The sequence below is a fragment of the Thamnophis elegans genome, chromosome 4 (assembly GCF_009769535.1).
Source record: "Thamnophis elegans isolate rThaEle1 chromosome 4, rThaEle1.pri, whole genome shotgun sequence".
Taxonomy (NCBI): Eukaryota; Metazoa; Chordata; class Lepidosauria; order Squamata; family Colubridae; genus Thamnophis; species Thamnophis elegans.
Genome location: NC_045544.1, coordinates 99618266 through 99644102, shown reverse-complemented (window position 1 = coordinate 99644102; position 25837 = coordinate 99618266). Strand labels below are relative to the sequence as shown.

At 39.6% G+C, this 25837-nt stretch overlaps 1 protein-coding gene across 1 annotated transcript in view; it reads left to right on the top strand.

Moving 5' to 3' along the window:
* Positions 1–2536: 2536 nt before the first annotated feature.
* LOC116508069 (two pore calcium channel protein 1-like) overlaps positions 2537–25837 on the top strand; it is a 30793-nt gene continuing 7492 nt past the window's right edge. The window contains 16 exon segments of the mRNA XM_032216534.1: positions 2537–2685; positions 10841–10923; positions 12833–12947; positions 13370–13401; positions 13403–13496; positions 15569–15685; positions 17286–17404; positions 17572–17673; positions 18481–18607; positions 19242–19443; positions 22419–22563; positions 22744–22818; positions 22820–22927; positions 24047–24111; positions 24971–25058; positions 25472–25541. Coding sequence (XP_032072425.1) covers positions 2656–2685; positions 10841–10923; positions 12833–12947; positions 13370–13401; positions 13403–13496; positions 15569–15685; positions 17286–17404; positions 17572–17673; positions 18481–18607; positions 19242–19443; positions 22419–22563; positions 22744–22818; positions 22820–22927; positions 24047–24111; positions 24971–25058; positions 25472–25541 — 1572 coding nt within the window. The 5' untranslated portion in view covers positions 2537–2655.

The following is a 25837-nucleotide window of genomic DNA, read 5'->3' as shown; positions in this document are numbered from 1 at the left end:
TTATTACAAGGAATCTGTACAAAGCCTTAGCTACTGAGTTTGTTTTATCTCTTGTTGTTTCCAATCCTTTTTCCTTTTCTGTCACATCATTTTCATTAATTATATCAAATGACATAAAAGCAAAGACAGCCTTATTACAGGATTTTGCAAGCCTTTTAAAGAACTTTTTTTATCTGAAGACTGAATTAAAGGTAAAATAACTCTGATAACATTTTCACCCAAGCTGCCTAGGGTCACTTTTCAGTGTAAAACTGTGCAGCACATAAATTTAATAAATAATCCTCCCTGATAGCTAGTTCCTAGTTGATGATATTCTCTCTTAATTTTTTTTAAATAACAAAATTGTTTTCTGACAATTGCCTTTCAATGCATACTATTTGTAAGTCATGCCAGAATATTTTCCTTTTAAGTACTACGATGTTCAAACTAGGAAATAAATTATTCATATTTGAATAATTAACATTCATTTTTAAAAGACCTCATACTGAGCCTCTGGGGAATGGTAAGCAGAATTATGTACAGTATTACAGGATACACAAACTGAGAATGTTGCTACAATGCAGTAGCTTGTTAAAAACAAATACATGCATATATTCCCAGTAGCTAGTAGTCATCCCTTTATCCTGCAACCAACTTCTGTAGTTGCTCTCGGGCAGTCTTTTTGCCATTGATGGCACCATATTAAGTAGAAATTCAATAGGTAATACTAAATCCCTTTCATATCTATGGAAAGAGAAATTGCAAACCCTGGTTTCAATCATGGTTGGATCTTAGATACAAGGGAAATGTAATTGAAAAGAAATACAGAAAGCTGCCATCATTGATTAGCATAATTTAGTATAATCTTTATTGTCGTATTTAAATACAATGAAATTGGTTATTTATGCTAGATATTGTAATTCCTCTTTCCAGCCCTTTTAAAATAAAAGACATCCGAAATGTAATGTGTGGCCTTTTGCCAAGTATGCCTATGCTGTGTATTAAAACACAATATAACTTATTTGTTCATGGTTTAACTCTAATGCAAACACACTAATGATAATTTGTAACTATTTATGGCTGCTTACTACCATATAAACATAGATTACATTAGTTTATTCAAACAATTGGTTTAAAGCATGGTTTAATGCAATAAGCAAAACAAAGGCTAAAGAGCTAAAATTGGGGGCGGGAGAATATTGCCTGCCAAATTTGTCTGCTGCTTTTCCAGAAGTACTTCAGCTAGGCAAACCACTAACTATCCAGCAGAAGCCACAACATCACACAAATGAGACAAATGTGTGTGATGACATAACAACAGGTCACTATCTCTACTGAGAACACTGATGCTGATCCACTTTTGGGATCAGAATGCTGAATGAATGGATCTCTTCAGCTGATCCATCCTGTAAATGAGTTTTACTGTAGTGCCATAAAAATAAAACTCAAGAGGTAATATTGGCATCTTTTTTCATTTGCATGAAGAAGTTAATGCTTTCATATTCTAGGAAAGAAGGAAAGGTACATATCTTCTGATCACACATCAGTGTGATCTTAAATGAATTGAACTTAATGTTAGAATCACTGAAAATTAGGAGAATTAATATCCATATAGCTGGAAGGCTGCAGCTTGAGGAAAGCTGCCCACTGTTACACACTGAAACCTATAGCAACATATTTAAAATGCACATAAAAACCTGTTCAATTGCCTAGAGATTTGACACTTCTCTTTTTCAGTTCCCTTTGTCAAATTCCCTTATAGTCCTGTCCCCAAAGGCGTTCTATGTGATCCACTCTATTATCTCAACCTCATGATATAATTTCTGGTCCCCTCGGAGATTTTTTAACTATTTTGGTGCTGAGTTTGTCGATCAGAAAAGTCGGCGGTTCGAATCACTAGTGCCCCGCAAGGAAGTGAGTTCCCGTTACTTGTCCCAACTTCTGCCAACCTAGCAGTTCGAAAGCATGTAAAAATGCAAGTAGAAAAATGGGGACCACCTTTGGTGGGACGTAACATCGTTCCGTGCACCTTCGGCGTTTAGTCATGCCGGCCACATGACCAAGGAGACGTCTTCGGACAGCGCTGGCTCTTCCGAGCACCGCCCCTAGAGTCGGGAACCACTAGTACATACGTGTGAGGGAAACCTTTACCTTTACCTTACATTGGCTCCGTGTGGTTTATAGACATGAAATCTGGAATCAGTGGACATTGATTCAGAGTAGTGACTACTCGCTAACCTTTATTCTGAAGAAGAGAAAAATAATCCACAACCCAACGACAGCCATACGAACGAAAAACTATCTTAATCGGCGCGCGCCAGGGCAATCCCTCCGAGATCCAGACGCTAAGGAATTCCAGTCGCCTGATATAAGGAGTATCTGATTTGGAGCAGAAACGTTTGCCTTAGGGTTTACACGAGCGTTCACGAGTTGCACGGACTACTGCACCCCCTCAGCCGCGCTCTCCTTTCCCCCTCATCCCGCTCCTCAACCACAAGCAATGAGCTGTTCCGCCGTCCCGAGTCACGTGCGCCCGGGGATTAAGTGCCTCGGCCAGCTCCTCCGCGATGGAGCCTTTGGCTGGAAGTCGATCGGGGATCCTCAACTCAGGCGACGCCGCTGCCGTCCGCTGCCTTGCCGTCGGGGAGGCCGGGCGCGGCCCCGCCTAAAGCAGCCATGGGCGACTCGGCGAAGGAAGAGGAGGAGGTAGCCCCAGTCAGAGTGGCTATTACGGGGTGGTCACCCGGGAGGCGCATCTTCGAGGGGCTGCAGCTTCCGCGTTGCTCGGGACGGGTACCCCGACTCTAGGCCGAAGGCTCCTGTCGCCCCTTCCTTCCCCACCCCAAGGACTGTGCTATTCCCCTCTCTAAATGCCCTCCTGCCTTGAAAACTACTTTCCTCTACTACACGTACAGCGTCCCTTTGGCGCGGAGCAAGCAAGCGGGAGGTTGCACAGTACAGTTACTTGGCATCCCGGGCTCCTTTGAAGAGGAGTCACACTTGGGGATGGGGATGTTGGTGGCGGCCGCCGTCTTCCGTTTAGATGTCAGGCGAGCAAAACGATCTTTTGTTCATTGGTGATGCCGCGAAAGTTTGTTCTTTACGGGTGTATAAACTGAATGGGACACGGCGTCTGTTTTGGATTGGCGGGCTCCGTCGTTGCTCCGTTTCTATACTACTTTTCTGCGACCGCGTTAGAATTCCGACAAGCTGAAGAAGGCATTTGCTAGGTATTCCTCGGCTCGTTTTGGCTCAAGTTAGAGACACTGCCGGAGCCTTTGTTTGGGCGGGGCGAATATTGTAAAAGAAATGCTGAAAGCAAGGGTCGTCGCCAAGCGGCCTCCTCTTATTGTTTTGTCTTTGAGCCCTATCTATCGCAGCCAGTTTAGGGATGATGGGAATTGAGTACTGACATAGGCAAAGGAAGCTTTTGTGCCTCTTCTGACAGTCCCCTCTTCTAAGGCATTGTAATATTTTGTTAGCAGAGTTGGAAGGGATTTGGAGGTCTTCTAGTCCAACCCCCTGCCTAGGCAGGAAACCCTATACTGTTTCAGACAAATGGCTATCCAACATCTTAAAAGACTTCCAGTGTTGGGGCATTCACAACTTCTGGAGGCAAGCTGTTCCACTGATTAATTGTTCTAACTGTCAGGAAATTTCTCCTCAGTTCTAAGTTGCTCCTCTCCTTGATTAGTTTCCACCCATTGCTTCTTGTTCTACCCTCATGTCCCTTGGAGAATAGTTTGACTCCCTCTTCTTTGTGGCAACCCCTGAGATATTGGAACACTGCTATCATGTCTCCCCTAGTCCTTCTTTCTATTAAACTAGACATACCTAGTTCCTGCAACCGTTCTTCATATGTTTTAGTCTCCAGTCCCCTAATCATCTTTGTTGCTCTTCTCTGCACTCTTTCTAGAGTCTGCCCCATCTTGGGCTTCCAGGGGTGTGAGATTCAATCTGGGGTGGGTCACCGGAACCAGAAGTTTAGTCTTCGGAACTCATGCTGGAGCCCATCCTCACGGAACTTCTCTCTCACCAGAATGTGTTTACCAAAATGTAGTGTCCCAGGATGTGAGACACATTCTGGTAGAGAGAAATTCTCTGAAGATGAGCTCTAGCATGAGTCCAAAAGCTCGGAAGACTACATTTCTGGCCCTGGTGACCGATAAAGATTTGATCCGGAAACATTATTAGGGACAGATACACTATATGCCCAAAGGATTCGCTCACCCATCGAAATAATCAGAATCGGGTGTTCCAATCACTTCCATGGTCACAGGTGTATAAATCAAGTACCTAGGCATGCAGACTGTTTTTACAAACATTTGTGAAAGAATGGGTTCGCTCTCAGGAGCTCAGTGAATTCCAGCATGGAACTGTGACAGGATACCACCTGTGCAACAAATCCAGTTGTGAAATTCCTCACTCCTAAATATTCCACAGTCAAATGCGCTTCTGGAAGAATGGTCAAAAATTCCCATAAAACACTCATAACACCTTGTGGACAGCCTTCCCAGAAGAGTTGAAGCTGTTATAGCTGCAAAGGGTGGACCGACGTCATATTGAACCCTATGGATTAGAATGGGATGTCACTTACAGTAAATTCATATGCGAGGTAAAGGCAGGTGAGTGAATACTTTTGGCAATATAGTGTATATTTGCCTTCATTCCAGGGGTGTGGACTGTGGACTGAAGATGGACAAAGGAAGATATCTCTGATCAATTCAAAAACACCCATAGCCTTATGTATTTTGACTGGTTTGAAATGAGTTGCTGGCTTTTTTCCTCCCTGGTCAAGCCAACATAGATACTATGGATTTTATTCTTTTTTTCTTTAAAATACTTTAAATAGCTTTTATTATTTTGCTGGTTGTTACAAATGTCCTAATTGAAAGCAGAAGCTACCCTAAAGGCCAAGAATGCCTTCTCCATCATAGGAATGTGTCATTCTGTAATAAACTAGATGTTGTCAAAAGCTTTAATTTGTTCACATCACAGAAAATAGCTTTCTTTTCCAGATTCCTTTTTTTTAAAGTGTGTGATCTTACTTTTCCAAGTCATAAAATGGCAAATAGGTATTTGACTACATTTAATCACAGGAATGGCTGGATCTCAATTGCACATGGCCTTTACTGATGATTATTTTTGGTGTGATTCTTTTGTCCTAGGCATTTGCTTGAGCTTGTTGAATGTGAATGGCTGCACTGTTTCATATTGCAGATGGAATTCTATGATCTGTCATTCACACAGTACTGCAAGCTTTATTCTTTATCTTGAGTTCTCAGATAATGCTTTGTGATACCCCTTTTCTATATCACTTTTCAGGACTTGGTTTTTTCAGTCCCTTGCACATTCTCATTGCCTTTCCCTGAGCCTTGGGTTTTTATGTCAATTTTAAAGAGTGGAATTCAGATGCAATTCTTAAAGTGGGATTCAACCAATCATATAAAATTATGTAATTGGAAACTGCTTTTCTGATGAGCCGAGGTGGCGCAGTGGTTAGGGTGCAGTACTGCAGGCCACTTCAGCTGACTGTTATCTGCAGTTCAGCTGTTCTAATCTCACCGGCTCAAGGTTGACTCAGACTTCCATCCTTCTGAGGTGGGGTGAAATGAGGACCCAGACTGGTGGGGGCGATATGCTGACTCTGTAAACGGCTAAGAGAGGGCTGAAAGCGGTATATAGTCTAACTGCTATTGCTATTGCTATTTTCTTGAGCCAAAACCCAATTGCATTTGGCTTTTTTTCCCACAATGTTATATAGGCCATTTGAAGTTCATACCAGGGGTGAAATTCAGCAGGTTCCGACAGGTTTTGGAGAACCGGTAGCGGAAATTTTGAGTAGTTCAGAGAACCAGCAAATACCACTTCTGGATGGCCCCAGAGTGGGGTGGGAAAGGGGATTTTGCAGTATCCTTCCCCTGCCATGCCCACCAAGCCACGCCCACAGAACCAGTAGTAAAAAAAATTGAATTTCACCACTGCTCCATACATAAGATATTTACATCACTTTTCAATCAGTTGTAACTAGAGGGGATATAGCTGTTACAATAGCAAAGTATAATAGAAACTTTTTGTGGGGATGCTTCTAAGTCTGTGTTGATTTCTAGTGACTGCCTGAACAGTTCCTGCAGTTTTCTTGGCACAATTTTTTCAGAAGTGATTTTCTATTACCTCTTTCCAAGGACTGAGAGAGATTGACTGGCCACTGCCTTTTGTGCCTAAGACAGAAATAAAACTCATGGTCTTCAGATTTCTACCTGATGCCCTTAACCCCCATAACAAACTGGCCCTAATAGGAACATAGAAGGACAAATAAATTAGTTTGTTGCTGCTCATCATTGTCTTGCCTGGTTAGGCAGGGGCCAAAGTTGGAGCACGTGTTTTGGTCCTGTGGGAGCAGGTATTCTTCCAGTGGATAAAGCCCACATATACATGGGCATCATTGTGACAGCTACCGAATGAATTACTGGAAATTCGCAAAGAAGGCAATATTAGTTCACATGAACAAATGACTTGATAAGATAGTTGTATATGATAGATTAGTATTTCTGTTCCCCCCCCCCAAAAAAATTAAATAGTAACTATTGTAAAGGAGAGGAAGGAAAGATGTGGTGCATGGACAGTATTAATTACATATCCTTGCTTCTGGACTATAGTGAAAGTTAACACCCAAATACTAATGCCTGCTGTTTCCTCAATCTGTAGTACTTCCAAAGGAACAACTGAAATGGTTTGTATTCTGGCAGCTTCAACAAATTGTTTTAAAAAGCAACTAAAAGGATAATATGCATTATATACTATAGTACATATGTTTCCACAATACAATAAAGTCTGAAATCTTGATCAGGGTGTAAAAATACATTTAATTTCATAGAAACTAAATTAATTTGATCAAGAAATGAATAGAAGACATCCAATTATCTTATATATACATTCTTAGTTCCATCACTGATGAAGGATAGCCTTTAAATGCACTTTGTTCTGGGCAATGAGGGTGTAAATGAAAAAGCAAAAGCATGAGCAAATAGTTTGCATGTAATGGATCTTCAAAAAAGCATTTGCTGCTTTAATCATGGAGAGAACCAACCTAGAAATAAGAAGAAATTGCTGGACAGTTAGAAAAATTATTCAGTGGAATAGCTTGCCTCCAGAAGTTGTAGATGCGTCAACACTGGAAGTTTTAAATTAAGACTGGGCAGTCACTTGTATGAAATGGTATAGGGTCTCCTGCGTGAGCAGGGGATTGGATTAGAAGTCCCTTCCAACTGCGTTATTTTGTTATTATTTTACTTTGTTCCTTATTTAACAGGTTTTTGCCAGTTTAGTAGTGTTTAAACCAGACATACAATTTCAGATTGCTTTGGAGATTAAGACATGAGTTTTATCAATAGTTCTGAGTTTCACAGGTATTTCAGGCATGAAACATGCCCAGGTACACGCTGTTCCCTGTCTTGAGAGGTGGGCTGCTGGGGGTTCACAAGGGTTCGGGAGAACCTCTAAATAAGATTCTGTGCAGTTCAGAGAACCTTCAAATCCCACTCCTGGTTAGCCCCGCCCAGCCTGCCCCACCTAGAATTCAGCCCATTTGGATGCAGGTAAATGCAGGGCGCACACAGAGGTTCAAGTACGACAAAAAATGGGCCTATTGGAAGTTTGGGAAGGCCGGAAACAGGCCGGTTTCTGGCCTCCAGAGGGCCTCTGGAGCCTGAGGACATTTTTACCCTCCCAGAGGCTTGAGGAAAGCCTCTGGAGCCCAGGGAGGGCAAAAATGCCCTCCTGCCATGGTGCAGGAGGCCAACTAGACCACACCCACCATGGCCACGCCCACCCAACAACTGGGCAGGGAACCCCTTGCTAAAATTTTTGAAGCCCATCCTGGATATAGCATAAAAATTTTCCTGTCTTGTTCTTAAGGTGATACTTGGGTATCTTCAGGTACACATCCAATATGAGAATAATGTCTGAGCTGAAGGACAAAAGTTGGGGGGAAATTCAATCTGATGAGTTAAACTGCAGGCCTTGACATTTTACATGACAACCAAAATAGAATAGAATGAGGTGGGTAGGAGTTTTCCAGCTCAGCTCTAAAGAAGGGTTTTTAAAAAAATAATAATTTCTGCAATAATATCTGCCTTTGTAATCTAAAGACGCCTAATGGGCACTCATTTGAACTCTTCCTCCCAGTTCTTCTTTCTGGACATCTGAAATGGGGCTTTGTTGCAATAGCATTGGAATCTTTCTCAGAGGCTGTAGCTATAGCACAACTGGGGGCTGACCTCTACAGTACTGCATGCTCATAGAAAGATGCTATATCTTTCAGCAGTGACTAGCTCTCATCTTGAAGGGAATCATATGCTTCCATTAAGGTTGGCAGTGACTAATGGGTGTGATTAGTTAATGAACAAGGTACCTTTATTCCTCTAAGATGTGTACTCCTTTGGTGAAAAAAAGTCAGCGTTTTTACACCCACAGTGGGCAAGAATGTTATCTGTGGCTTCTGTTCCACACATTCAAGAGAGAACTCTTCAGAAACTAGTAAGTGAAGCTGTAATAGCAATAGCACTTAGACTTATATACTGCTTTATAATCCTTTGCAGCCCTCTCGAAGCAGTTTACAGAGTCAGCATATTGACCTTAACAATCTGGGTCCTTACTGACCTTAGAAGAATGAAAGACTGAATCAGCCTTTAGCCTGTCAAAATCCTTAATGATGTAAAAGTATGTAACAGCATTATGAGGATAGCGGGAAATTTGAATCCGTCTTGCACTGCATCCAAAAAAGAGGTTGTTACTGGGAGAGGGGAGGAGAGAGGAAACAAATAGAATTCGTATAAAAGTATACCTCTAAAAGAAAACTAGCAATATGGAAAATATTTTTCTTTGGAAAACAATTATTAATGCCATTGATATTAAACGGGGTTTGCTAAAAGGCGGAAATACACCATGTAAAATAGAGAATGGAAGGGAGATAAAGAGAGGGAAAGAGAGAGAAAGGAGACAGGAGAGAAGGAAGTAGAAGGGAGGGAAAGAGAAAAAGAGAGGAGAGGAGAGGGAGAGAGCAAGGGGAAGTAGAGAAGATAGAGCAGGTAGAGGGAAGAAAGAAGGTAGGGAGGAGAAGAGAAGGAGAGCTGAGACGAAATAGACTATAATATGGTATATGGAAAGCAGAACAGCAAATACAAATTGAAGAGGCTTAATGGCAAAATGAATTGATATATTATTGAAGGCTCAAAAATGTTAAGATGTATTGGTATACTTTGGATTATATTATACGTATGTTAAAAATAAAACTTTTGGGGGGAAAACAAAAAGATAAAAAAAGATTTAAAAAAGATCAAACTCCTGGCAGTGAGCAGAATCAGTCTGCAATACTGTATTCTGACTACTGCGCCACCACAGCTCTATAAAGAACTGGATGTTGGTGGATTCTGATACCCAGCATTTTTCACATTGGTTCATGCTGAGTGAAGCAACAGAGTTAAAGTTCAGCCAAATTTGGAGGGTCACAAATTCTCCACTCTTTTCTGGGAGTTGCTGCTTCAAGGAGTTTCTGAGTCTCACTATGAGACTGAGTTGCGGCAGGAGCTGGACCAAACCCAATTTCTGATTTAAAGTCCTCTGGTTGCTGGATTAAACTAAAACCAGGTGTCTTGGAATGGTTTGCATTGCCCAATATATTTAAGACACGTATATATGTATATTGCATTGATAAAAGGAAAGCATACAATAAATATGCTATGTTTCAGCCTCTTCTTTGTACTCTCATCCTAAATAGGATGACCTCTCTGAACAGTCAGAACTTTTGTGCCAGATTTTGTTTCCCCAAGACCACTACTTAAGTAATAATAAAGTTAACTATTACATTTTAATAACTAAACTATGCAGGTAAAGCAATATCTGCTATTTTTGTCTTGCATAGCGCCTGCTGATATATGGGTCTGTAAATCATCCATCAGTAAATGTTTTTCTGTGAGTACCTTAGGACAGGATTTCAGCATTAAATGTTGAGACTGATTTCCAAGAGACATCACAAGGGGCTCTAACCCTTGTGTATTTGTATGCTGTAAACTTTAGAAGAGATAGCTAAAGTTAGCTTATCATGCAGTCCTGTGATTGTTGATTTATGAGTCTGATCTGTTAAATTTTAAGGAATTTACTACTCGTGATGTGGACACAGAACTAACATCACATATTCAGCAACAGTTTCTTATAGAAAATAAACTCTGCAATCGCTCATACATAGCAATAGCAATAGCAATAGCAGTTAGACTTATATACCGCTTCATAGGGCTTTCAGCCCTCTCTAAGCGGTTTACAGAGTCAGCATATTGCCCCCAAGAACAATCCGGGTCCTCATTTTACCCACCTTGGAAGGATGGAAGGCTGAGTCAACCCTGAGCCGGTGAGATTTGAACAGCTGAACTGCAGAACTGCAGTCAGCTGAAGTAGCCTGCAGTGCTGCATTTAACCACTGTGCCACCTCGGCTCTTAAAATAAAAAAACCCACCACATTCATTTATTTTCACATTTATTGTGAATAAATGTTGCCATCCCTGATTGACATCATTAACTATAGCAAGGGTGGGGCTGAAACATTCTATGCTGTAATACTGCTTTCTAGTAAGAAAAGAATGAAATGCTATAGAAGTGAGGAATGTACAACTTTATAGAAATTGCTGAACTACAACTTGCATTTCATAGAATAGCCAGTGCTAACCAATGCTTGGAATTGAGTTTAGCAAGTTCTGAAGAGGCAGAAAATGCATAGAAGATTGTTAAGAAGCTAATGTATTTATTGAGTGCAGCAGTCGCAATTCACCCATATTGAATATACCTTATTTCTTCATTTTATCCATAGAACCTTCTCTTGGCAGCAGCATATGTCTACGATGCCCAATATAATAGAAACATCCCATTTGAGACTTCACCAAAGGCAATCAGGTAAAGCCAGGGTTACAATAATTCTGAAGTGCACTGTAAAGAGCTATGTTATTAAGCATAAGCATTCCAAAACTCAGTCATCATGAAGATTTTTTTCAAGCTATGCAGCCAAAGCATTAGTCTTATTGAATGAAATTAACTTTTGGTGCTTTAATTGTCTCCAGTTTCCTTCACATTGGGTCCAAATGTAGTTAAAAGTAGTTGCTACTCTTTTAAAATAAAGTTGAAATAATAATTACTGAAATAACTTGCTGGCTTTTTCCTGAGTCTCTCTGTGGGTTTATATACAATATAGTTTGAGTAATGTGAAGGTCTAAGACTCTGAGATTTTGAAGTCTTTGAGAAATGCCAGAAATGTAGTATGCCCCATGTACTTCTTAGCATAGCTAAGTCACTGTTAAGGGCTTACGTGCACCCCTCTTTCTGAGTCTAGAGCAGTGTTTCTCACCTTGGCAACTTGAAGATGTCCGACTTCAACTCCCAGAATTCCCCAGCCAGAATTCTGGGAGTTGAAGTCCGGACATCTTCAAGTTGCCACGGTTGCGAAACATTGGTCTAGAGGGATGAATAACCCTTAGCGGAGGTGCTACAGCTTTAGATCTTCTCCATGGGGACACTTGCTTAGTGCCTATTTTGTGTGTGTTGCCAGAGAAAGTTCTCCATAGCTTGTCCTGTGTTTTTAATGCAAATTTAGATCTGGTGGATTTAAGCTACCAGTGCAGAAGATATTAATGGATAATTGGCTTCTATTATTTTCCATTTTTCACCATGGGTTTGTGGAGATCTTAAGCTAAAGCTGGTGCTACTATTCTTCTGAAGATACTCTATAATTTTGCTGCTATGTGCAGAGTCAGATAAGATCTCCTCTATCCAGACCTTCCACAGACCTTTAAATGTACAATTTGATTCTGTCTGGTTTGGGATATTGTTGTATTCTGAATATCGGAATAGTAGATGACAGAATTAAGGTCTTATTTGATTTAAAAAGTCAGAACAGCATATATTTCTTTAAATTATCTTAAGAGCCGAGGTGGTGCAGCAGTGGTGGGATTCAGCCAGTTCGCACCTATTCGGCAGAACCAGTTGTTAATTGCCTAAGCAGTTGGGAGAACCAGTGTTGGAAGAAATCTCCTTTTGTTTTTTTCCACTTTGCAGGGCTATCTGTAAGGAAGGCAGGAAGGAAACATTCTGGGTTGTGTTTCTAGCCTAATCTTTATTGCCCTCCTTACAGAAACTGCCTCTCCGGTTAATCCTTATTACATTGTAACAGCTAAGGCGAAGCACCAATTGACATGAGTGATGTTGAGTTGGCCATTCCCACCCAGTCATATGACCACCGAGCCCTGCCTACCCAGATGGTCATTAGGGCAGAAAACTGGTTTGTTAAATTATTTGATTCCTACCACTGTGGTGCGGTGGTTAGAATAGAACTACTGTACGGCTACTTCTGCTGCCTTCCGGCTGCCTGCAATTTGGCAGTTTGACTCTCAGCAGGCTCAAGGTTGACTCAGCCTTCCATCCTTCCGAGGTGGGTAAAATGAGGACCCAGACTCTGTAAACTGCTTAGAGACGGTTGTAAAGCACTGTGAAGTGGTATATAAGTCTAAGTGCTATTGCTATTGCTATTATGTAGTATGCATTCTTGGCTTTTCTAGTAGTTCTTTTCCAAGTTCTAAAGGACATTATTTTTGTTGACCTAAAAATAACTTTAGAGTAATATCAAGACTCCCTTTTATGAAATGTTGAGAGCAATGTCTCATATTTTGTTGAAAAACAAGTTCATAGTCTTTGTAATATCTACAATTATAGTTTTTTTTATTGTTTTGAACAAGCTAAGGATTCTTGATTGAACTACTTGCTTTTTTTTTTACCAATGTTCCAATCATTTCTGTATGTTTTCCTTACTCAGGCTTTATTATCTCTATAACCATTGGGCCATGCAAGCAGGTACTTATTTCTTCATTTTTGTAGTCCTCACACTTGCACTATTCGAAGAGCCAGCTGTATACCTACTTCCTTTCTTGGTAAGTATGTGATTAATATATAACAGGCAACTCTTGGAAGTTAGAAGCTGTACAGAGTGTGTAGAGCTAGAGATAAACCATATTTACACATTCAAAAGACACGATAACAAATTTAGGAAGCAAACCAAAAAGATTAGAATGCCTTCCCTCTAGCAGCCAATATAGAACCAAAGAGGAAACCACACTCCCACCAAAACTGCAGGGCAAGCTATCCTGTACAAATCCAGACTGATAATGTTACCAAGTTGGGTAATGAAACATCTGCAAACAAACAACCAAGCTCAAAAAGTACCAGGGGAACTTCAGAGAAGTGTGCGTGTTAAAGCAATCTTAAGCATGGTCATTATGACAAGCAGTTTCCTACTTTTCCTTGGATTTAGTATTCGTTTATTTCTGAATTTATCTATTCTTCTTTTCAATAGATTACATCAGTGATTGAAGTCTTATGCCTTTTGTCTTCTTTGGAGACTCATCCATTTTGCACATGTTACACCTCGTAATACATTCTGGAAAGATACAAAGAACATCTGCATCATGATAACAGTCTTGGTGGGTTTTAACTTGTACAGCATTTTTCCTTCTGCAAATAGTGGCTGTCATAGTTTCAGATGAAATCATTTTTTGAAATCAATAGAAATTAAATACTATGTTGGGATTGGAAAGCCTAGAAATGCTATAAAATGAAGAAATCATGTTATTGGCATAAATTCGCTTTAAAGATGTCTACGTTTGGATCCACCAATTGACACTGAAATATCTATATAACATCGTATATAGTGGTTCTGTGCTTGCATGCTTATGCTGATGCAGTTCTGTTTTGGATGGATGAAGTCCAGAGGTAGGTTGCTCCCGGTGTGGCCTAGTTTGGCCGAATCAGTAGTAGTGATTCAGCCTGGGTCACAGAACCGGCAACAATCCAGGCTGGCCACACCCCCGAACTGATTCCTCGGTCTCTTCTGCCATTGCTGGCATGTTTCTGCACATGCAAATTACAGTCAACTGTGCATGTGCAAGCAACATGAGAAGTATGTGTGAAGCTAACCGGTACTAACCAGTAGACCCCGATGAAGTCCCCTCTTGACCCATAGTTGTATTTGCTATGAAATTAAAATGAAAGTAGAAACACACCCGCTGTTTCTTCTCTCATTTTAATGTGCTGTTTGGAGCTCCTTGAAGAAAAATGGGATATAATTCTATTCATAACACAGTAGTGGAAAATGGATGAAGATTCATGTTATTCTACGATATTTTGTATCACCATGGAGAAATGCTGGGCAGCCCATTTTGGTTTGAGATATTGGGAAGTTAACACATATGAGCTTATCATCCTGTGTACAATGCGCAGATCATGTTGTTGAATTTTGATTGTGCAATTTTAGCAGGGGTCTGTTGTGACCTGCCTAGAATTTGGTTTTAAGATGGGTGGCCTTATAAATGTTTTAAAGAAAGAAAGAAAAATAGATCTAGGACCTGCCTGTAGCAGCTGAGTTGTCTACCACATCTTTCAATTGCATTGCCATGTTGCCTATATAAAGGCATGCTGGAGGCTCTAATATCATTTATTCATTATTTGTGAATTGATCCATATCAGTTCCAAATATTGCTTATGGAGGCTTACTGATGGATACTAACTAGACCAACTAGGCAACGGATACTTAAATGTTTTGATAACAACCATAAAAGAGCTCTTTTGCCATTGTTTTCGATGCAATGATTGTACACAAGTTCTTGTTTGCTTAAACAGCCGCAAACTCAGCACTATATATAGTATGTATGTATGTGTGTGTGTGTGTACACACACACACACACGTATATACACTTACATTATATTTATTTATTATATTAGTACATTAGGCATGTACTGTGCTTTGGGATAAGAAAGAATTGTGTTAGTCCAACAAACGTTGTACTTGCAAATGTTGCATTTCAAAAGAGGTTTTTATTAATGGCAATGAAAGGAGCAAGGATAATTTCAATAGTGGATTGAAGCTGGATTGACTTTGGTTGCATTATTCAGAAGTGCTTATCGCTTTTCATTGTCTGGAACTCAAATTTCTCTAAAATATCTAGGCTGGATTCATACATTTTCAAGGAGATTGCTTTATAAGGATTCAAGTAACCCCTCATGCATTTTGTTATACTGTCCTCTGTATATAAAGCTTTGTTTTAAACTGTTGCCCTGGTACAACAATGGTGAAAGGTTTTTAATCTAGTCATGTAGAGAATAATTGGTGCACCCTGCTCATTCTGGATTCGAATCTGCAAGTAAACTAACTTACAGTCCTTATCTCATTCTACTTCCCCACATTTCTGAATCAGAAGACATGAAGAATGACAGTAGACCTTTTGAGTCTCAATAGCCAGCAACTAAACATTGATTCTTTTGTCCTATGCTTTGCTCCCTTTGTGGATGCCAGCACAAATCTCTGGCATATAGGACCCAAATTTACCATTTTATGAGGTCAAATTCTTGACTCTTGCATACCAATATCTTGTGTGTGAAATCTAAACGCACAAGCATAACTTTATTTTCAGTTAATTGGAAAAGAGACTCCTACCTATCATTAAGTGTTTAATAGCTTAAATATAAATCACTTTTCTCTCTTCCTTCCAAATTGTAGATGACATTGATTGACCTAATTATCTACGGCATTCTTAGAACCTTGAACATTCATGGTGTTCGGTGGTCCAGGCCATTGAGACCCATCTTCTTAATAAACTTTGCAGAGAGTCGTCAGGTAAGAAACTTAGAGTGGGTAATTTCCATGTTTGACAGTCTATAATACAGTTATTATTTAACTATGCAGTTAGAAGGTAATGTTGCTGTGGTTATTATTGTTGTTTGTGTGGATGTTTTCATCTCTCTTTTGAATTTTTCTTCTTCCTCTCTTTCTCTCTCTTTCTGTTCAAATAGGCAGGCTTAATCTGGCCTACCTTTGGGAAAGCTGAAGCATGAAATAAGGTATTGTGGAGCCCCTGAAAGCCAGGGAACATGCTGGACTAACCTGTGAGGGTTTTGAGAATTCTGCATGTGGTGGTGGGAGCAGCTAAATTGAAGAGGTCTAGAGCACTATTGAGAGGGCAGCTACGGAAGTGCAGGTCCTATTCCCTATGCATCATTCTGTGGTTGTTGTTTTTTTAATTTAAAACATAGGGTTTTTTTTTAATTGTACTTTCCCTAGGAAGAACAGGGGGGACAGGAAGTATGGCTTCTCTGTGTTGTTTGTTCCTTTTGTATTTGAAGCTGCTCTGAGCATGAAGCTTAGTTGTTGAAGCACCTGAAATGTGATGCCCAAAATGCCCATCTCCATGGCAACATCATCCTCTCTGTTTTAAAACTGAAGTCTGCCTTAAAAAGCTGCCTCCATATTTGCAGTTGACATGAGCAAGCTAGTTTTCACAAAATAATCCTGCCTCCTGGTGCCTGTGTAAATGCCTATAACAGAGAAATCTGTGTGTTTATGATTGCTGCATGCATGAAGACTCTCGTCTACAGGCAGGATAATTGTAAGAGAGGCAATTTTTGTAGAAAATTTGAAAACTGAATAAGCCTAATTGTTACCTATTACAGAACACTGAAGAAGGTTCAAGGCTAGTCATTTGCTGTTTCCAAAAAAGTTCTACTTGTGCATGTATGTGTACAATCAGTGCCACATTAATTAAGCTGTGAGTAATAACCATTACAACAGCTTTGAGTTTCAAGTATGTAAACAAGACATGGATCCAGAATTGCTGTGTCCTCTGCCAGGAGGTATGGTGGAGATTTGACTTGTACTGAAGGAAGTTTCTGTTTGTATAGATGGGAGCCTCCTTTGCATGCATAGAGGGGATGTGACCCACTAAACTAGTGTTGAAGGTTGATCGGGATATGGCTCTAGTGAGCCTTTAGGGAAGGGAAAACATTTCCAAGGATGTAGGGAATAGTACTTCATCACAATTTAGAACTAAGGAGAAATTTCCTGACAGTTTGAACAATTAATCAATGGAACAACTTGCTGCCAGAAGTTGTGAAGGCCCCAACACTGGAAGTTTTTAAGATGTTGCATAACCATTTGTCTGAAGTGGTGTAGGGTTTCCTGACTAAGCAGGAGGTTGGACTAGAAGACCTCCAAAGTCCCTTCTAACTCTTCTATTCTATTCTATTCTATTCTATTCTATTCATTCTTCGTTTCCTGGAATATAGAACCTTTCAAATATCTGAAAAATCTCAACTTTGGAGATTGGTTCCAAGATTGTTCTCCCAGCTCTGTTACTGGATATCTTGCAGCTGGATTTAATTTTGTAGGAAAAGGCAATCATTACAAGTAATAGAAGAAAACGGATGCTTTTTTTTGGCAGATCCGGCGAGCCTTTCGAAGCATCCGGAACACTCTGCCTGAGATCACATATGTCTTTCTACTGTTCATGTTCAGTGTCCTGATGTTTTCTCTCATGGCTCTGAAGCTGTTTGGAGACAGGTATGGGGGCTCAAGTTAGCAGCACTGCCATTGCTTTTGGGCAGGGGTGAGTGGGTGGGAAGTATTGTTTCATAATAAATAATACTCAAGCATTTTGTTTTAATTTCTCCTGTTTGATTGCGAGCCCTCATTTTTTTAAATGCATGACTGTTTTGTTTTTTTTGAAGGAATTTGAAGACCTTGGAAGGCTTGCCCTATTTTACAAATTATCTTGAAGTTGTATTTGATATGTACGTGCTGGTGACCACCGCCAATAGCCCAGACATCATGTAGGTAATTCTCTTCAGACCAGAAGTAGTTGTTAAGTTGAAGTGATGTGATGTGCAGGAATTCATTGTCCTTCCCCTGCCATTTTCACAGTGGAACAGTCTAAGATAACCGGCCCTAATCTGAATCCTCAGCTTATATTGGAGGATGGGGAAATGAGATAAGTATATTAAATGTGAATTGATGTTTCTAGGCTCCCTGCATTTCATTTGCAAATTAGGCATAGAAAGATTTTGCTTTAGAAAGGGTGGCCATTGGAAAGAAGTAGTAGTTACCTAGGCAACTTTTGGAAGTGTATTGTAGATATTTATCTCTTGTGGGGAGCAGATATATGACTATTGCTTCAATTTTGTGCAACAATTACAATTATAGGTGGAACTCTATTCAGATCAGAGCCATGCATCAAAAACCATGGATACATGAAATTGTTCATCACAGACAACAATGTCTCAGCTATATTTATCAACTACAGATACACAAAATTGTGGATAATGAAAATGTGGAAAAAGACATTCGTCTGTATAGAGCTATGTGAATGGGTTGGGTTCAAACATGATTTACCTCTTATTTTAAATCAGCCAAAATTGCCTGGGTTCATTTATCCCAGTAAGCAATGAATTACAATGGCTAAATGTCATGATATAAAATGAAATAAATCCCATTAAAAAGCCTGAGAGTAGGTGATTCTGTTATGGGGAAAGTGTTTTCGAAATTCTTCTCCATTACCAAATATCTGGTTTTTTTCCTCTGGAAATCACTAGGGCCTTCTCTGTAGTATATTTAATGAAAATTTTCTTTCTTCCTTATAGGATGCCGGCTTATGACTTCAGCTGGTGGTACAGTTTATTTTTCATCATATATGTAATAATCAACACCTACATTTTCATGTCAGTCTTTTTAGCAGTTGTGTACAACAACTACAGGAAACACTTAAAGGTAAACTCTGCATTTGGACAGCTCCTGCCCTTAAGCCATCTTACTGAGCTCACACCTGAATCTCTCCAGTTTATACCCCTGAAATGTGACTTGGGAGTGGAGCAGGGAAATAAGCCACAAAATAGGTATATTAAGGCTGTGATAAATTTAATGCCTCAATTTTAGCCTCCCACAGCTACACAGAAAGGAACTAAACTTTGTCCCCTCCATTGCAATTGCTGAACAACATGGAACTTTAAAGCTATTTTTCCAGCCACAAAAATGTTGTCCACTTCACCTTAGCTGTCAACTTAGAGTGTTGGCCTGTTTCAGGGCTTTCCCTAATTTAAAAGTAAATGGTATTTTTTTGCAAATCTTTGGTGTTCCAAGTCTGTTGATGTTTCCCTCTTATGTGTGGGTGATGTTGTTTAGGAACTGGAGTGAATATTCACAGTTGCGTATCTGAAATAGAGATAGATAGCTGCTTTCCATTAAGGACAGACAGAAACCTGTCTTTGTTACAAAGACTTTGAGAGAAGGGGATATAGTGGATCCCCTATAGAATATTGGCCCTGGGTCTCAAAACTGCTTTCTGAACTTCCCTAGAAGCTCATATGATAACTTTTCTTCTTTAACAGTTATTTGTGTTTTCCAGAATGAGATCCGCAAGCTTGCTTACATGAAACGTCACAAAATGATAGACGCCTTCAACCTCCTAAAAGTCAAAGAAAGAGATGAATTTGTTATCCAACAAGATCAGTGGAAAAATCTGGTAAAAATGGTGGCACCTCACATCAGCGCATCCCATCGTGAACTCCTTTTAAGAATATCTGATGAAGAACAGAAAGGCTATGTGGGTGAGTATCAGTTAAAGATGCTTTGGATATATTAATTGCTTCAAATTCTCATGCAAGCTGATCAAATATGCCTCTTGAGTCCATGTGAGTCTAAAGATTATGGAGCCGGCAGAAGAGATATCAGCATTGTTATATGGTCTTCACCTGCGTTGGTGATTTATTTATTTTTTTAAAAAGGAAGAACCAATTGTAGATTGCGTTTAAGATAAGTCTTTAATTCAACTGAAACAATGTCCTACTTAATCCTATATTTAAAGGGGGGGAGGACTACCTGTACTTGGACAGAACCTTAGTCATCATTTGCATATGATTTGATGATAATAAATGTAGTCAAGATGTGATCAAGTTGTATCCTAAATTCTCTCTTGCACACTTGTATCAGAAAATGATTGAATGAACTGGTATGGATTTTGGGCACACATTTTACGGATTTATATGCTTGAAGTATAACATAAAAAGCTCAGGATTTTAAAGTGAAGAGCGAGATCCTAATCTTATGCAACTTGGGCTTGGGAGGAATGGAGACGTGAAACGAAGGGTAGGAAGATGAGTAGCGAAAGTATGATTAGACTGCTCTGTATTTGAAGATAAATTGATTTTTGTATAAACTAATATTTGAATATAAGGTTAAAAAAGGCTATCTGGAGAGTCTACAGGAAGATGGGGGTAAATATCAAAGAAGTAAGGGACGAGGACAAAATATAAATGGAATGATTCACACTGTTTAAATTTTAAGAATGATGGGAGGCTGAGCATAATGCAAAAGATTTTTTTAAAAAAAATTTTTTTACTTTTTTTTTTACTTTTTTTTTTTCTTTTTCGGAGTGTTCTTTTTATTTTTTTTCATTATTGTTAATATTTTGAAGATGAATGGTACTGAACTGTGCCGGGTGTGGGACCTGGGAAGTCGGAGGGGGTTAGGGAGGGGGGAGGTTCATTGGGGGTGGGTGGGCGGGTGGAGATATAGTTTCAATATATAGAATAAGAATACACTTGTATACTGTTGATCCTTATATTTTCTTTTTATTTTTCTCTTTTTTTTTTCTTTTTGCTTTTTTTCTTTCTTTTTTCTTTTTAGCGTAACTGAATAGATTAAGGAATAGAGAAATGCACCATAGTGAGAAGTAGAGGAAAGGAAGAGGGAGAAGTAAGGAGGGAGAAGAGGGGAATGTAAGGAGGATGAGAGGGGAAGGAGGGTGAGGAAGGCGAGAAAGGAAGATAGGAGGGGAAAGGGAAGTAGGAGGGGTGATCGTTGGAGGGAGAAAGGAAAGTTGGAGGGGGAGAAGAAGGGGTGTATGAAAGCGATAGGTTGGGTTTATGAGTTGTGTTTAGGTTGGGGTTTTTCTTTTCTTACTATTATATTATTATTATTGCAAATATCCAGTATATAAGTGAATGTACAAAATTGAAAATGAAAATGAATAAAACATTTAATAAAAAAAAAAAAATGATTGAATGTATAGATTAAGTCTGATCTACCTATTCTAATATCACCTTTCCCTGTTGTTTCCCACAAAAGAAAAACAGATGATAAGTTGAGAGTCTGTTACACAGTAAACTAGTAAAAAGTTTACATTGCGATCTTTTGTTTTAAAAGTTAAAAATGGAAATAGCTAATACGGGTAGTCCTAAACTTATGACCACAACTGAGCCCCAAATTGATGTTAAGTGAAAAGTTTGTTAAGTGAGTTTTGCCCTGTTTTACGACTTTTCTTCTCACATTTATTAAGTGAACCACTGAAGTTGTTAAATTAGTAACACGATTGTTAAGTGAATCTGGCTTCCCCATTGTCTTTGCTTGTCAGAAGGTTGCAAAAGGTGATCACATGACCCGGGACTCAGCAACCATCATAAATATGAACGAGCTGTATAAATCATCTCCGGACACGCTTCAAGGTGCTAGTCGTTACTTTTAAAGCCCTACATGGTATCGGACCTGGGTACTTGAGAGACCGCCTCCTGCCAGTCACCTCCCAAAGACCTATCAGATCCCACAGACTAGGCCTCCTCCGAATTCCATCTGCCGGCCAATGTCGGCTGGCGACTCCTCGGGGGAGGGCCTTCTCTGTGGCTGCTCCGGCCCTCTGGAACGGTCTCCCTGTTGAGATCTGAACCCTTACTACCCTTCCGGCCTTCCGCAAAGCAACTAAGACCTGGCTGTTCCGGCAGGCCTGGGGCTGTTGAACTATCCAGCCCCATTCGAGGTTACAACTGTTGTTGAATTTTAAATTGCTGTTTTTATTTTATTTTGTATCCCCTCCCCTTTTTATTGTTAGCCGCCCTGAGTCTCTCAGGAATAGGGCGGCATACAAACCAAATAAAATCTAAATCTATCTTCCCCACTGCTCCATGCCTCAGGCGCCTCCTGGTGGCCAACCAGCCTCTCTGGTCCCTGCTCTGAGTCTGAACCCTGCCCAGGGTCCTCCACATCTTCCATAGCAGACTCATAGGGGTCCTCGCTCTTGGAGTCCATCGGCAGCTCCAACGGCTCCTGCTGGGCCACAACAGGTCACTAAATGAACTGTTGTAAATTGAGGACTACCTGTAAACATTTGTAATACAGATGAAGATTATCTTCACAGAATCTGGGTGATTCATTCCATGCACATTCTGCAAAACACATAGTTAAACTATTGCAAACTATTATTGCCCCTCATGAACATGGCATGCATGGTCATCAGTGTCTCTGTCAAGCTATGATAATGTCACACTGATGATATCATGGCGCAAATACCACAGGGGTATTGGTACTGTGATATGAGATGCAAATGTGTAGGTTGTGGGGTTGCATGATGACATCATCACACACCAGTTGTCCTTTTCCTCTTGTTCCACCTGTGGATGCATATCCTACTATATTAAGCAATGAGCAAATGTTGTTGCTATTCTTTGTATCATGCTGTGATCATTTTAATAAAAAGTTTTGATTAGGGCTGCTTCTTAATTGGATTCTGTCATTCTTTTGTGTATGACAGACAAAAAATCCTTTGTACGTCTGGCTGATCTTTTGAATATAGAGGTGATCACACTGAAGGCCCGCATCCACCCCTTAGACAGCTGGTTTCCACAGGTGTATAACTCCACTCCCAGCCTGGTTTTACGCAATATGGTCCAGCACAGGTATGTCTATGTTCAGGAAATTACTTGCAACAGTTCCAGTATAATATTTCTACTTGTCCATGTGGGTGGCACATAATGTAGCAGCTGCTTTAGTATTCCAAATGTATTTTATGAAATGTAAACTCCTGGTAGACAAATTGATCACCAAATTGATCTGAATTTCATTTCATTTCTCTGCAGAGCATTCATTTGGATATATGATATTATCATACTAATTAATGCAGTCTTCATTGCACTGGATGAGAAGAATCCTTATTTCCTATGCAGAGTGGGTGTTTTTATGCTTGTATATAATTGAAATACTCCTGAAATTATATGTTTTTGAACCCAGGACTTTTTTTGCAAGAAACCAATTCTGGAACTGGTAAGTATTCCTTAGTCTTGGTCTTTTTATGATGAGCAAACCGTTCCACCTACTTTACATCCATTCACTGGGGAACACTTCACATGAAGGCTAACAATTTAGCTACTTCAAATTCATGATTTAGGTTGTTATAACAATAATTCACATTTTAGAAATATTAAACAGTTTGTATTACAGTAGAAAAATACTGAAGAGCCAGAATGGAAGAGGAACTTCTGCTATATATGTCTAAGGAGATTCTCAGTCATCCAAGTCATGGTTTTTCCAAAGGTGCTTTTTCAAGAGGCAACTGGACTTTTTTTTTCTTTGAAGATGTTTCGCTGAAGAAGCTTCTTGGATAAGAAGCGAAACATCTTCAAAGAAAAACCTGCACCTTTGGGTCTCCCATCTATGCATTTTTCCCCTTATGTTTCTTATTGGATTCAATAACAAAGTCTTTGTGTTAGTTTAGAAGTGGTACTTGGATTTAATATATAATGTGTATTTCACATATGCTTTAGAAATATCTCCTTCATGCTCTTCTAGAAAACATACTGTATTTTTCGGCGTATAAGACACACCAAGATTTTGAAGAGGCAAATTAAGAATTTTTTGCACTCTGCAGACCTCCCCGAAACGGCCCATTTTTCATGAAAATTGGCCTCTTTTTTTCAAAAAAGGGCATGAATAGCCTTTAGGAGGTTTATAGAGTGCTCCTGGGGGCTGGGAGGCAAAATTGAGCAAAAACGGCCCGTTTTCCACTCATTTCTGCCATCCCCAGCCCCCAGGAGCACTGTGCAAGGCTCCTAAAGACCATGCATAGCCATTTTGGTGAAGGGGGCGGGTTTGGGGAGCAACAAAATGCTGTATTCAGTCTATAAGACGGACCCAGATTTTCAGCCTCTTTTTTGAGGTAAAAAGGTGTGTCTTATACTCCGAAAAATACCGTATGTTAAAATGCCTATTAAAAATCAACAACTGTTCTCCTACTGATTAATTGAAGATCTGACTGCCATTTAATGCTTGTCTTACATCAAAGATTTCAAAATGTTGGCAGATTTTTAAAAAATAGATCAGCATTCAGGAGGTGAAAGAGGAAGAACAGACTGTTTTGATAAGCCACCTTTCCACTTTTCCTAGGTTTGATACTTCTATCATTATTGCTGCTTTGATTGCAACAGTACTGAACACTGCACTTAAATCAGGTATTATATGCATACATATACCTATAATTTTATTTCTCCTCTACAGAAAAATGAGAGTAATACACTTTCTTCATTTTAGTAGAGGCCTGTTAAGCGTTTTAGTCAAATAAGAGTTAAATATTATTATTTTTTTAAAGTGCAAAACTGCAAAGTTTGGGGGAAACGTATATGGGTTACATTCAGTCACAGTACAGACCAGATTTTGGTATAACAGGAACAAGTGTAGTTTCCACTGTCTGTACATTAAAAGCTGTTCTCTTTCTCTCTGTTCAGACCCTTCCTGAAAACAAACAGGAGGAGGAAATTGGAAAGTCCCTGTTTTGCTGAAAATTCCTCCCATTGTGCTTGTTTCAAATTTTGTCCGACCATTAGTCTTAATTACCATTATCTTGTTTCACTAAGGTTAATCACAGGTGATTAATTTCAGACCACATTGAAGCTATACTTAAGAAATATTAGTTCAAGCTGTTCACAGCTGAAAAGCAAGAGTAGGGGGCTCTCATTCGTATTTTTATAATTACTTCAACTGTGAGGTAATTATTACATCTAAACTGGCTTGAGGCCAAGTGTCCAGTTCCATACACTAGTTTAACAGGGTTAGATAGTTCAACTTTTTAGGATTATTTTCTACCAGTCAATTTAAGCAGAGTATCCAGAAATGAATTTCACTGATATTTATCTACAGCCTAGCCACAAATAACATTGAAAGTGATGGTTCAATCAGGAAAATACAGATTTTTAATAGAAGATGAGGGGCTGCTGCGGTATGTGAAGTAAACGGCTACAGCTAGTGATGAGGATCAAGGCACCATTTTTTAAATTACTTGTAAACTACTTGACACATTTCTTTTTTCCGTAGTGACTGCATACAGTAGCCAGCAAATTCTGGACATTGTGTTTGTCTTACGAGTTCTTAGGCTTATAAGAATTATCGACAGTGTCCAAAGGTAAGTGCTTTTTAGAAGAACACATGTATGTCTGCAGATTAGAAGAGGTAGGGTGCAGCTGAGGGTGAATAATCTGAATTGGCCTTCTCCATCCTGATTATTTTCAGATGTGTTGGATTGTGACTCCTAGCCATCAATAGGCATCATGGCTGGGGATTAGGGAGTTGCAGTCAAATGCAGCTGTATGAGGTTGGAGAAGGATAATTCAGTAAGTGACATGTTGATAGTACACAACTGAATGATGAAAGACAGCAGATGGCATGTAGTAAAAGAATGAAAGCAACTACAGGGATAAAAGGTTGAAAAAGTGATGCCCTCTACTGAGTGAAAGTTTTCACTGAATTGACTAATAGTGGTTTAAAAAAAATCTTACCTCTTCTTCCATGGTGTTTTAATGCAGTATTTCATTCCAGGTTCCGTGTTATTATGAATACACTAATAAACATTGTGCCTACGATGCTAACCTTTGGAGCATTAATTCTGGTAAGCAGTACTTAAGTTTGTCCTTTTCCTTGCTTCTTCCATATAAGTAAAGGTAGGTCTTAAAGGTAAATTCAATCTCCAATGTTTCCCATTTAAAGGAAGATCACAGCAAATGATGGAGAAAGATCTTTGACTTCCTGGATAGCACTTGCCAGGCAAAGTACTTGATTAGACAAAGAGATATTCTCAATAATAGGCAATCTCTGCATAATTATTCTTTGCTTGATTATGTCTTATGTTGTCAGGTGAAGAACCGTGACAAGTGTTGGCTTATGTATCTACTTGAATCAACCATA